This window comes from Sitodiplosis mosellana, unplaced genomic scaffold (assembly GCF_009176505.1).
Source record: "Sitodiplosis mosellana isolate CC-2019 unplaced genomic scaffold, AAFC_SMos_1.0 Smas_scaffold_6150, whole genome shotgun sequence".
In the NCBI taxonomy this organism is placed as follows: domain Eukaryota; kingdom Metazoa; phylum Arthropoda; class Insecta; order Diptera; family Cecidomyiidae; genus Sitodiplosis; species Sitodiplosis mosellana.
The window spans coordinates 3,869,663-3,881,726 of NW_022601391.1; the positions used below are offsets into that span (position 1 = coordinate 3,869,663).

The window sequence follows — 12,064 nt, forward strand, 5'->3', positions numbered from 1 at the left end:
TTTTTTCAAAGTGTAACAACAAAAAAGATTTTTTTAAAGTGTAACATCGGTATGTAGTAAGTGTAACAACATACCGATGTTACACTTTGAAAAAATCTTTTTTGTTGTTACACTTTGAAAAAATTCGATTTTGTTGTTTCATTTCAATAAAAAAAATTATTTTTGTTTCACTTATATGTGTTGTGAATAGAAGTTGCGTTTTCATTCTCGGACATTCAGATAATAATGAAATCAATGAAAACTCTACGGAAAATTTTGAAATTTGATTGAAGCTGATCCACTTTTCTTCAAATTTAAAATTATGAATTAGAACCAAGCTGGTAACTTACCTCCGAATTAGTCAAGCAATTTTGTGGATCATCACGTTTTCTGCGCCGTTTTCGCGGAGCTAATTCCGTTTGTGGTGAGTCTTGTGGTGGTGGTGGCATAGCTGATGCTTCGTGAAATAATGTTGGCGGAGACTTCGATGCTTCACCTTCTGATTGATGATTTGTCTGTGTGTCTTCGTGCTGTGTCAATGATTGTGCTTCGGTGTCTGCGAATAATATGTTACTGTTTGTGTTAATCGACTGCTCACCGTCGAAATTCACGTAAACATTTTCCTACAAAATGTTTGTCCACGAATAGAAAAGGAAAAATAAAAACAGCATTTCTCTTACCTGGCGATAATTGTGATTTTGATGGGTCTGATGTGTTTACGGGTGAACCGGTTTCCTGTCTGTTGTTGTGTTGCTGTTCATCTGAATGTAAGTGGAAATGTGGAATTGAAGTGTTTTGAATATTTGGCATTGGTGGGTTGGGGTCGTCAATGATGACACATTGGATTGGAAGGGAAGGGGGAAGGGGGTTGGTTCGTGTCGCGATGCGTTGTGATTTACTTACCGTTCTTAATTGTTGTGGCCGATAACGAGGCTGTGGTTTTCGATAATGTTTCAATTATTGATGGAATCGGGTTCGATCCCGAACCGAGCTTTACAGCTCGGTTGTCGAACTTAATCGACTCCGTGGTTGCGATCAATAATACATTCTGCAGGAGAGAAATGAAAAAAATATCACCGATTAAATTACTGTTTTAAAATGGTTCAGAATAACTGAAAATCATGCGGTTTGTGTTTTTTTTTGCATTCAGTTTAGTTGTTGTTGTTTATCTTCGTTGTGATTCGGTCTGAGCTATGCAATTTGTAAAGTTACACGCTAGAACAACTAAATAAATTAGTATTTAGCTATGCAAAATGAACGCTTCAGTTACAATTGCTACTTTTTAGCGTTTCCCTTTGTGTCTCTTTCTTGAGCTTGTTACTCAAATAAATAGACACAGGCCAATCAAATGCTCTTGTTTGTTTTTCTCATTCAGTGCCTTGCGTAAGTATGCAGTAAATAATAAGTAATTAAAGTGAGAGATAGAAAAGAATCAGCGTGAATTTTGTCTTTTCACATTTTTTCTTCTTCTTTCTGTTCATGTCTCTGTGTGCATCTGTGAATCAGAGTAAAATGACAATTTTCTGTTTTATTTTCGCTTGCTCAGATCGCGTATCTCTTAATAAAGTCGACCGAGTAATCCATGCTTAATAAACTAGTGAGACCAAGTTTTACTCTATTATTTTTTTCTGCTATGTAACGCAAACTTTTTGTCTTCTCCCCCACTGAGCTCGACTCGATTCGTTTTTTTTTCTCGCCATTATTTTTTTTCGAACGCAACACATTATGGCAATTTTTACTTGTTGCCTTTTTGCGGCCATACAACCACAAATTCGTCATTAAATAATCATAGTATATACGGTGGAGCGAACAGTATACATACGTATGTTTCTTATTCATGTTGTGTGTAATTGCACAATTAATTGTATTAGATTGTGTGTACAGTACAGTGAACAGCGTGGAATAATGAATACGGCAAGCAGGCACGTACAAATCAAATAAAATAAAAACAATGAACCAATTGAATGTCTTGTGTGTTTCTCTTTGGGTTGATTTTTCTTCTTCTTCTTTCATTTTGTGAAAATTGTTGTAAAAGTTTTGTCCCATCTCTCTGTCACTCGATTCGTACTTCGTACGCTCGCACTCATTTGCAATTATACCGGTAAAACGTAATAATTTTCTGCGTTTATGCTTGATTATTACTAACATTGTTGTATGCATTTTTCCCCATTTTTTTCTTCAGTGCTTCGCTTCGTTCGATGCAAGCGCATACATGCATGTTAACCCATTCCTCTGCAGTTTAAATACATACATGTGTCTTCTTTTTGGTTTCTTCTTCTTTTAATATAAGCGCACACTTTTTAACCATTCGTGGTCTTTTTCACATTTTGCCATTTAATTTAATTATTTACATTTTTTTCACCATTATTCTCGTTGCCTATTTTCTTCATATATAACTCGTTTGTGGCTCGGTAATATGTATGATCTGTTCGGTCTATCGTGTGAGACGACGCACTGTGAGTTGCGTTTTGCAGTACAACTTATATCTTGTGTTTATATGTATTTTTCCATTGGTTCAGTTTTCCTTTCTTCGTACCCACTGCCCACTTCTGCATTCCGCTCTTTCTCTTTCTACCTCTAAATTTTTGTTTTAATTTATTCCAAACGCATTATTTGAATTTACTATTCCAAAATGGCTTGTTAAGTATTTAGTCATGCTCAATAAACGTCTCTGCGGTGTGTTGACCCAATATAATATCATATTAACGGCGGATCTGATAATTTTATAATGAAATAACATAACAATAGCCATACTACATTGATAATGTCATCGTGTCGTCTTGGGCATTTAGCAAATGTGATTTGCGATCAGTGACTGCGTGTGTGTGCACTGCACATTGCATGAATTTGATGTGCAGTGGGTTTCAGGTTTGCATTAGCATTTGTCCAGGTCCGTGATTACTAAACAATGAACCACAACAACAACTTTCAGTTAATTAAATGTAATTGCATATTCATAGGCTTAGCAGGTTTTTTCTTAACATACTTTCTAAGTGATAAACATCGAATTCTTTCATTGAAATGAAATTTTGTTGGGATAAAACTCTTCATTCAATTTGTGAAACGAATAAGAGGACAATTCACACCTGCCAAGAAAGAATTGCACAAAATAAGAAAAACATCAACACCAAATGCCATTCATTTCTGGAATGAACTGGATAAATTTACACAAACAAACAAATTAGGATTGATTACACCCAGATCAGCCACAATAAAAAAAACATGATTGTGCCACCCTACAACATAAAAACAACACAAGTATTCAATGACTTCAGGCCCCGAAATATTTGAGAGAGAGAGAGAGAGAGAAATGATAAACAAACAATGCTCGACTAGTGAGTGAGCTAGTTAGTAGGTGATGTTTTGGCAACCGAACAAAAAAGAGTGATTTAGTGTTCAGTTTGTGTAAAGCCCAATTGCTAAATATAATTTAATATTCCTTCGCCCATGAAATGAGAACGAACGAATGCGAAACCATTCAATTCTATTCAAAATATATTTAATTTATTTGTAATCAGTCATGCTCTATACAAATTATAAACAAATTATAATTGTTGCATATGCGCGCACGTTCGTTAAAAACAAACAAAGTAGAAAAAACGCGACACACTACAACGGTATTACTTGGTAAGAAGAAAAAAACTAAACAAAAATTACCATGAAATATGCCACATTTCCCGTATTAGATTAGGCATTATAAATGAGAGGGAGATAGAGAGAGTGAGAGGAAGTTTTGTGGCAGGATTCTAGAGGAAAAAAAACTGTTATGAATTTGAAATAAGCATAACGACTGAGAGCGGCCGAATGCACGAAGCCGTAATAATAGCAGCAAACGGATACATTGAGAAAAAAAAAACGAGTATTAAATTTCCACTCGTGGATATCCTAGCTCATTACCATTTCGTGCATACGAAAAAAAAATCAACACTTCAAGCAGCCTGGGCGCATATAGAAGATTGTGACTTTTGGTCGCATGTGCACGCGCGACATAACAAAAAAAAAATCTCCCGTCGATGGCAAACGAACCACCGAAAAAAAAAGTAGAAAAAAGTTCAGAATTCTACCATTACCAACATCCATTCAGTAGGAAACGTTGAAATTATAACAATAACAATTACCCATCGTCCTGAATTTTCCCTCTGAATCACGCGTTTTTTTCCTCTTTCTCCTTTTCTCTCTCTGGCATTATTTTCATATATGCTTTATCAACTGTGTTGTGAATCGATACTTTTTCGGATTCTGGTCGGGATTTTCTGACTCTCCCGCTTGAAACTTTTTTTTTCAATATCACAAGATGCGAGGAGAGAAAAAAACAAAATAAATAGAGGCATAAAACACGAGCTCAAGCCGTGTTACGATTTTCAGGGGGTTTGAAAAGCGACTAGTCCAGTGTTAGAGTCACAATTATTGTATCAACGTTCTTTTTTGTCGACACTCTGCGCTGTATGTAAAACGAAACCGCTTTAACCTTAATCGAGTCAACTGAAATACTTTATGGTTTGCGCCTGTATACCGAAGAAAAACACTTTAAGCAATCTCTCTCAATTGATACAGTGGGAAAAATTGAGCGTTGAATTCGTATTTGAAGAATGCAATGTCAACGAAAAAAATCAATTAGAAGGCAAGAATAAAAAAATCACCACAATTATTTCGATGTTCGACCTGAGACTGTATGAGGTAAGACACATCGGCATCAAATGTGGATGCCCGTCAATATCACCATGCCGTGCGAATGAGTCATTCGAATGGAATTTAATAGCTGTATTCATAGCATTTGATCCTTGTGTGATAGGAACTGTATTTTTAAATATTTTATAAATTCATTTTGTGAAATTCGAAACTTTATATTATTTCTTTTTCTTGACCACACGACGTGTTACGACAAGACAAACATTGTTTCATAACACACCATCAGTGCCATAACGTCCATGTACGATTTATCAATTTTGTATGCAAAAAGCATCAGTACCATATTGTTGACGATTAATTAGAAAACTAAATGAAAAAAAAAACCGAATGTTGCTTATGCTTGGTTAGTGATTACAAAAAAAGATATTTCAAACGAAAAAGAAGAAATAAAATAAACGCAATGAATACCTCTCGATTTTTAAGCATGCTAAAACAGTGAATTCAATAATGGATTTCAATAAAAGAAATTAACAAAGTGAAGAGAAAGATAGAGAGAGAGAGAAATACCATCGAAAAATGCTAAAGAGAACGAGACTAAATAAAAATGTGGAATGAATGACAACATAATTCCTCCATATGGATCCGTTAAATGATCGCGTAAGAAATGAGAAGGAAAGAGATAGTAAAGACACGATCTTGGACACGATTGAATGTATGTATTAGCCCATTCTTGTTTAGCGAAGTGTCATGCATTCCGACACTTATTTATAGATTATAGATAGATAATGTTTAATTCTTCGTCGCTTTAATTAAGAATGAGCACACAAAAAAATATTCCATTCGTTGTTTGTGCCTTCGCATTCAATCGGTCATCTTTCTCTTCCGCCTCACATTCTCATTCTCATTTCCATTCTCTCTCTCACTCTCTCCCTCTCTCTCTCTCTCTCTCTCCGTTTCCGATATTGAAATGGAAGGAAATACAGATCAAATAAATTTGAATGCTAAATATACAGTTTAAAATCGAAATGCTCAAAAGAGGCGAGAAAACAAAAATGAATTAAAAAAAAAAGAATTGATTTGCTTTTGTGTCTTTAGTTCTGAGTTCTTGCAATCATCTTCATATTCGCGTTCGTCAAGAATATTTACATGGAGAATTTTGAGCAGTCAGAGTGATGGAGACACAACGAACACATTAGAGGAATGGACGATATCTTTGGTGTGGATCTGGAACATCCATATTAAAGACACCATCACAAACTACACCATCTATAAATGTGTTACTTGAAGATGACGATATTATTGGCAGCGTGCTCACTTTGCATTGCTCACGCACAAACACACACACACACACAAACTGTTTTATTGTAAAACGAAAAATGCGAGATGGTTGAGCTGAGCCTATCGTGAAACCACAAAAGAAAACAATTTAAAAAAAAAAATAAAGCAGATTGTGTAGAAATTTAGTGATGAAAAAAGACTACGGCTTGGAGAAAATGAATGAAAAAAGTATAAATCGAGGTGTGGTTTTGGTTTATATTCTACTCACAATACGTTTTTAATATCTACTCTCTTAATGTATTATTAATTTGATTTGTATTTTTTTTTATTGTTATTATGAACACCATCGCCGGTTGTCGTTAACTTTACATTTATTTTCTTAATTTTTTTCTGTTAATTTCATTTGGTGTCTGTGTGTGTGTGCTTTTTTTTAGTGCAAAGACTCTTGGCGTTCATCTTGTCTTTCGTCTTTCGCCTTAAATACTCAGCGGATAACAAATCTGTACGTGTTTTTTTTCGTTGTGTAAGCTTCTTTCTTCGTTTGTTTTTCTTCTCTGTGTTCAACGTTATCTTGAACTTTTTCATCTTCCTCTCTTTTTTTCGTCGCTTTAATATGATTATTCGTTCTTAATTTATTGAAATTAATGAAAATGCAAGGCGAGAGAGAAGAAAGTTTTGTTCCGTCCATTACTGTCATTCAGAGATGTGCTCGCAGAATGGAAACAGACACCAAAACAAGGAGTGTACACAACTGAATTCTAGAAAACGAAAACAACGGGCACCACAGATCATATGTAAGCCATTCATTGATTTAAGCGACACACAAAAAAGTATATTTTAATTTATTTACCACAAGCACACACACACACACATGAATGTAAACCGAACTAAATCTGACGAATGTTCGAACTGAATCACCGCATGCTTAAATATCAATTAAATATGTATAATATATACACGAGCGAGCGTGAAGATTGAAAAAAAAACGATGAAGAAAATATATAACCAAACGAATGAAATGAAGAAAAGAAGCGTTTTAAATACATTTTAATGTTCATTGATCCCGAATCAATTTCCGAAGCAGCAGAGAAGAATACACCAAAAAAAAGTAAGTCGTTTCTCTTTGCTAATGCAAAATAGCGTAATCTAGTGGGCACCCAAGTGTGACAGAGATGCAGACAGGATGTGTGCGAGAGGCACAATAATCGATTAATATCTTTTGGCACTTTATTTACACAACAATTAAAATTCAAAATGTAAAAGAGAGGAAAAAAAAAACTCGAACGAAGCGTTCGAATTTTTGTTGGTCAACATTTGCATTCGAATAATTTATGCGATCGTCAACTGCTTTCGTATGAGTGACATCGAGATTATTCTACCGCTGCTGTTGCTTATTATTATTATTATTATTATTATCAGTGCTGGTTGCACAATGCGGTTCGAAATCTTAATCTCGTCTGTATTTCTCGCTCCCTCTCACACATAAAATACTGGAGCACGGTGAATAGCGTTTTCTATAAGATATTTTCAGTGATCATGATGTTGCTGGTTTGCATTTGGAATCGTTTTAACATCTTGTTAATTTGACGTCAACAACACCTTTTACTGGCACGAACCGATTTTTATTGCCTGAACAGGCAATTGAACAACATCCAATTTTCAATACAAATTTTTACAAATGTATTAAGACAACGAAGAAGTTGAGAAGAAACGGCCACAATACATTTTAATCGAGAACATTATTTATGCTCTCTGCCCCGCGCGTCGTCTCCAGTGAAACGTAGACTGGCTCGCGCGCGTACGCTCCAGCGTCAGATAGCCAAAGTGATAAAAACAGATCACCCATTTCGTGAAATTTTCGAAATTATGGGCAGAAACGATTTAACGCGCCAAGAATGGAGCGTGGCCATGGTGTGAAACTATCAAAATAATGGGCGAAGGGGACACACACACCGATGAACACAACCAGATGACAAAACACGGTGCGAAAAATCAAATCAATTATAATAAAATCGTCAATAAAAATGAAAACATTTCATTTAAAAGAAATGCGCAGAAGCGTAAAAACATTAGCAGATGAATCTCAAGAAATGCGCGAGATATAACACGGAAAGAAACAAGAGGAGGCAGAGCGAAAAAAAGTGCCAGGCGAAAGAACGCCAGCAAGCATCACTACTTAAAAATGCCAATAAACTTGAGCAACCAAGAATGTGTAAAAGCACGTTGTTGTTTTTCCCTTTTGGACGTACGTTTTTGTCGCCCGTTGCTCGTTTACTTTGTTCACTCGCTGTGCTCTTTTTTTATATCTCAGCTCTGTTGCTGTTAACCGCGTTGGTGATCGTTGGTGGCGTTTTCAGCTTGTGTTTTTTTTGCGTCAGTTGATGCAATAATTAAAATGCTTTCGTTCATGTATTCTTCATCGTTGGCGAAGACACGCGAATTTTTCACACATTTAATACACCAGAAATTGGATATGTATGTATGTATGTGTAATTTCAGCGATGTTTGAACATCCACAACCGATTAATATGGTGTCTACACGATCGTCAAGCGTAACACCTCAAGATATTTTATCATCGGCATGCAAAAGAGCATTCGCACCATGATAACGTTCGGCCGACTCATGCATATAGAAAATCTGCGTGCGTACAGCATTGGCTCGTTTTTTTTCCATTCTTACATTGGTCAGTGTCGCGCGGCAATGTCATTAACCGGTTGACAAACGATAATGTTTCAAAAACACGCGTAAATAACCCGGGAATTGAAAACATCAGAACAATTCGCCATTTATGCGAGTATTTAAATTTTAAGTTTTCATCAGCCGAACTCTGTTCGGAGCTGTGTCACTTTCTTCAACATTTCTCAAATTTACGCAATTGATCATTGACTAATGAGACTTCGAGCAATTGGTATTTGGCATTGTTTTGATATCGATAAATGTCAAAGGCTAGTTTTAGAAAGTATATGATTGAGTAGCAAAACGTTTTGGTGGGTCTTCTCATTAAGAATTCATCTCCAAATCATCAAATTGTGAAACCACAAAAAGGTGAAAAAAAAGAATCAAATCATTTTAGAAGGAAAAAAAACAACAACCGAAAATCGTAGATAAACTCTGCTGAAGAAGGCAAAGAACGCCAGGTCGTTGTCATAATATTTATTTTCATCATAAAATATGATCCGAATCATTCGAAAGGCATGTAACGCACACACACACACACACATACACACATCCTATAAAAACCTTAAGCCAATAGTCGTTCAATTTTAATGTATGCATGGAACTGTCCATACAATTTCTTGACCGAAACCGTTTATTTATAGTTATGGTAAATTTTGTAGATTATTTTTTATTATCCGCTGTTATATGTAGTTTTCCTCATTTTATTGACACCAGCCTATTAATAGATGTAAAGATATGCGTATCGGCTCAATGCAACGAAATACAACGAAGTATAGGAAGAACTCTATGATACATATTGGTTTATTACATTAAATTCAGTGTATGAATCGTAAATGGCTAGCGAGTGAATGAGCCCAACGAGTATATATATGTATTTGTATATAAATTTGTTACGGATAGATACATATATTCGACTGGGATGCAACGGGAAAAAAATACCACGCCGATGCAAAACAATATCTTCAAATTACATTGCACATGCGCCGCAGTGTGAGCAGAGACCGAAATAAGAGTGAGCCATTGTGAGTGTGAAAAAGGCGGGCTACTCAATCCACTCAATTCACTCGAACACGAAATAAATGTGTTAATATTCATAAATTTGAATCTTGTTTGGTTCGTTCGAGTTGCTGCTTCGGTATGATCTGATTATTGTTATTTTGTAGTTTTTGTTATTCTAATCAACACAATCACAACACATAATGCACCAACAACACACCAACGCTATATCGCTCTTTCTCTCTCGATGCTTAGATTCGTCGCTTTGTCGTTAGTTTTCTTTTTCGTCATCCGTTTTTATGTTCGTCTTGCATACTATTCCACGATTTACAGCAAAGCATCTTAAGTCTCTAAACAAATAATAAATTAACCCCAGAAAACGAACACGCGAATGAACGAACGAACGAACGAACGAATGATCCAACTAAAGATAAAAATGACGATAGAAAAATCAACGCGAGTGTTTTCGATTAAGATTAATTTACATATTTTGTATTATTGGACATTATTATCATTTTTTGTTTGTTTGTTTGTTTGGTGTTTATGTGCCACACTGATTTCGTTAAGCATCACTTACGAGACGAAGCATCATCATCATCACCAACACATATACAACTCGAATCGCACTGCGATTAATAAATGAAATCAAGTATCAAAGCCGGAAAAATGGTTCTAAATATTCACGGATAGCTCGCTTTCTCTCTCTTTTTCTCTCCTTCTCTCTCCCTCTTCCTCTCGCTCTCCATAAAGCATTCAAGTGACTTAAGATCATTTCATTGACTTTTTGGAATTGAAAAATAAAGGAAGAATAAACACTAAAACTGTGGATTAGCGTGAAAATAGACCAGTGAGGGGTATTTGATTCATTTGGACTATTGTCTTATGTGTAGCTTTGTTGTGACAGCAACAACGCATCTACAGCCTCATTTTATAATCATTAATTATTTTCTTCACAGGTCGACTATGTTCACTTTGAAATCATGACAAAAGAAGAAGCGGCCGCTAAATTGATAACACAGTGTGATATTCAACAATGTGATTTTCGGGAGCGCATATAAAAAAAGTGGCCCCGTTCACGACGCTATCAGAAGCAACTGAAAATACCAATTATTCACGGTTTCTTGGGTTCTTCGCGAGGAAAAACTTATTCAATGGGATATGAGATGTAACGGACGAAAATGGCTACTTGCCCTCCAGCACAATACAGACCAACATTTGTGAATGAATGTGTGGAGCAGCGTTCGTTCGCAAGTCTTCAGATCACACAATGTGCCCGTATACACACGCATATTCGTTACGCACTGAACGTTCGAGCAGCCAAGTCATCGTAACAAAACGAAGAATACAAGAGAAAAAAATGAATAAATAAAAAATAAAAGTAGCTGAAGAGGCCGCCTGCATAGCAGCAACCGCCACCAAACGACATGGACATAATTTACACACAATTTACTTTCATCTAATGCGCTGTTGCTTTCTCGCACTACGGCCCATTTGGTGTTTCGAACCCATGCTCTTTCACCGCGCGTTCACCGCTATGAATGAACCAAACGTAAAACAAATGCTGAAACTGATTTCTTTTACGTGAAATTCTTTGTGGGTTCTTCTCTTCATCTGTAGCATTATCATTCGATTACCATTCATGGGGAGCATACCTTTGCTTTATGATAAAAAAAACGTATATGGCTTCAAATTAATTTAAAAGTGAAAACAACTGAGATGTCCGCACGTATGTGTGTATGTGTGTATGTGTGTGTGTGCATGTACCAAAAATATGCGAAAATATTTTGGCCGGCACATAATACTAATGATTTTGATGATAGTAGAAAATAGTTATAGCATTCGGTATTTTTTCAGTCAATGCGTTCGTTCGCCTAACAAGATTCAATAAACATAAATAACAAATGAGTCGCATTGTGTTCGATCAGTTCGGTTTTATTTGCAAGTTTGCTATAAACGTCAATATAATATCGAATTAAATATGCACACATTGGCGTACACATACATATAAACCGCTCATACGTACATGCACTCAAAATTTGGTCGATTCGTTCATCGCTTCAAGAATAATATTAAACTATCTGAAGCTGCGACTAAACACAATATATTCGTATGATAATTTCAGACCATTCGAATGCAAAATGTTAAATGCGAAATTCGGTTTGCCCAAAACTGAACGAAAGGAAAAATGAAATGAAATAACAAGCAATAATTCAAAGTTACTAATAAATAAAACAATGCCAAGACCTCGAAAACGAAACTGCTCGCTTGGTTGCGACCACGATCGGATCAAGCAGCCATAGAACAGGGATCCGATAATTCCAGAATATACGATGAAATTGCGATGACAACGGTGACGATGTTGACAATGGCCAACTATCTGTGTGTATGTCCGAACCGATGGCTCTTAAGATATCAATATCAGTCAACAAATTGAATATTCGTACGGCATACGAAAAAGCAACAAATGAATTAAATATTGCATGGACAATGCCAATGAAAATC

The 12,064-nt window shown here is 35.8% G+C and overlaps 1 protein-coding gene across 6 annotated transcripts in view; it reads right to left on the bottom strand.

Moving 5' to 3' along the window:
* Positions 1–12,064, bottom strand: part of LOC129574213 (zinc finger protein 2) — a 130,014-nt gene that overhangs the window by 44,847 nt on the left and 73,103 nt on the right. For 5 of the 6 annotated variants that reach the window (XM_055455859.1, XM_055455863.1, XM_055455858.1 and 2 more), the window contains 3 exons: positions 883–1,027; positions 660–740; positions 330–535 (listed from right to left, as the gene is read on the bottom strand). In XM_055455859.1, coding sequence (XP_055311834.1) covers positions 330–428 — 99 coding nt within the window. In that variant the 5' untranslated portion in view covers positions 429–535; positions 660–740; positions 883–1,027. Of the gene's footprint in view, positions 1–329; positions 598–659; positions 741–882; positions 1,028–12,064 lie in introns of those variants that run through there. The other variant, XM_055455860.1, reaches the window with a different exon arrangement.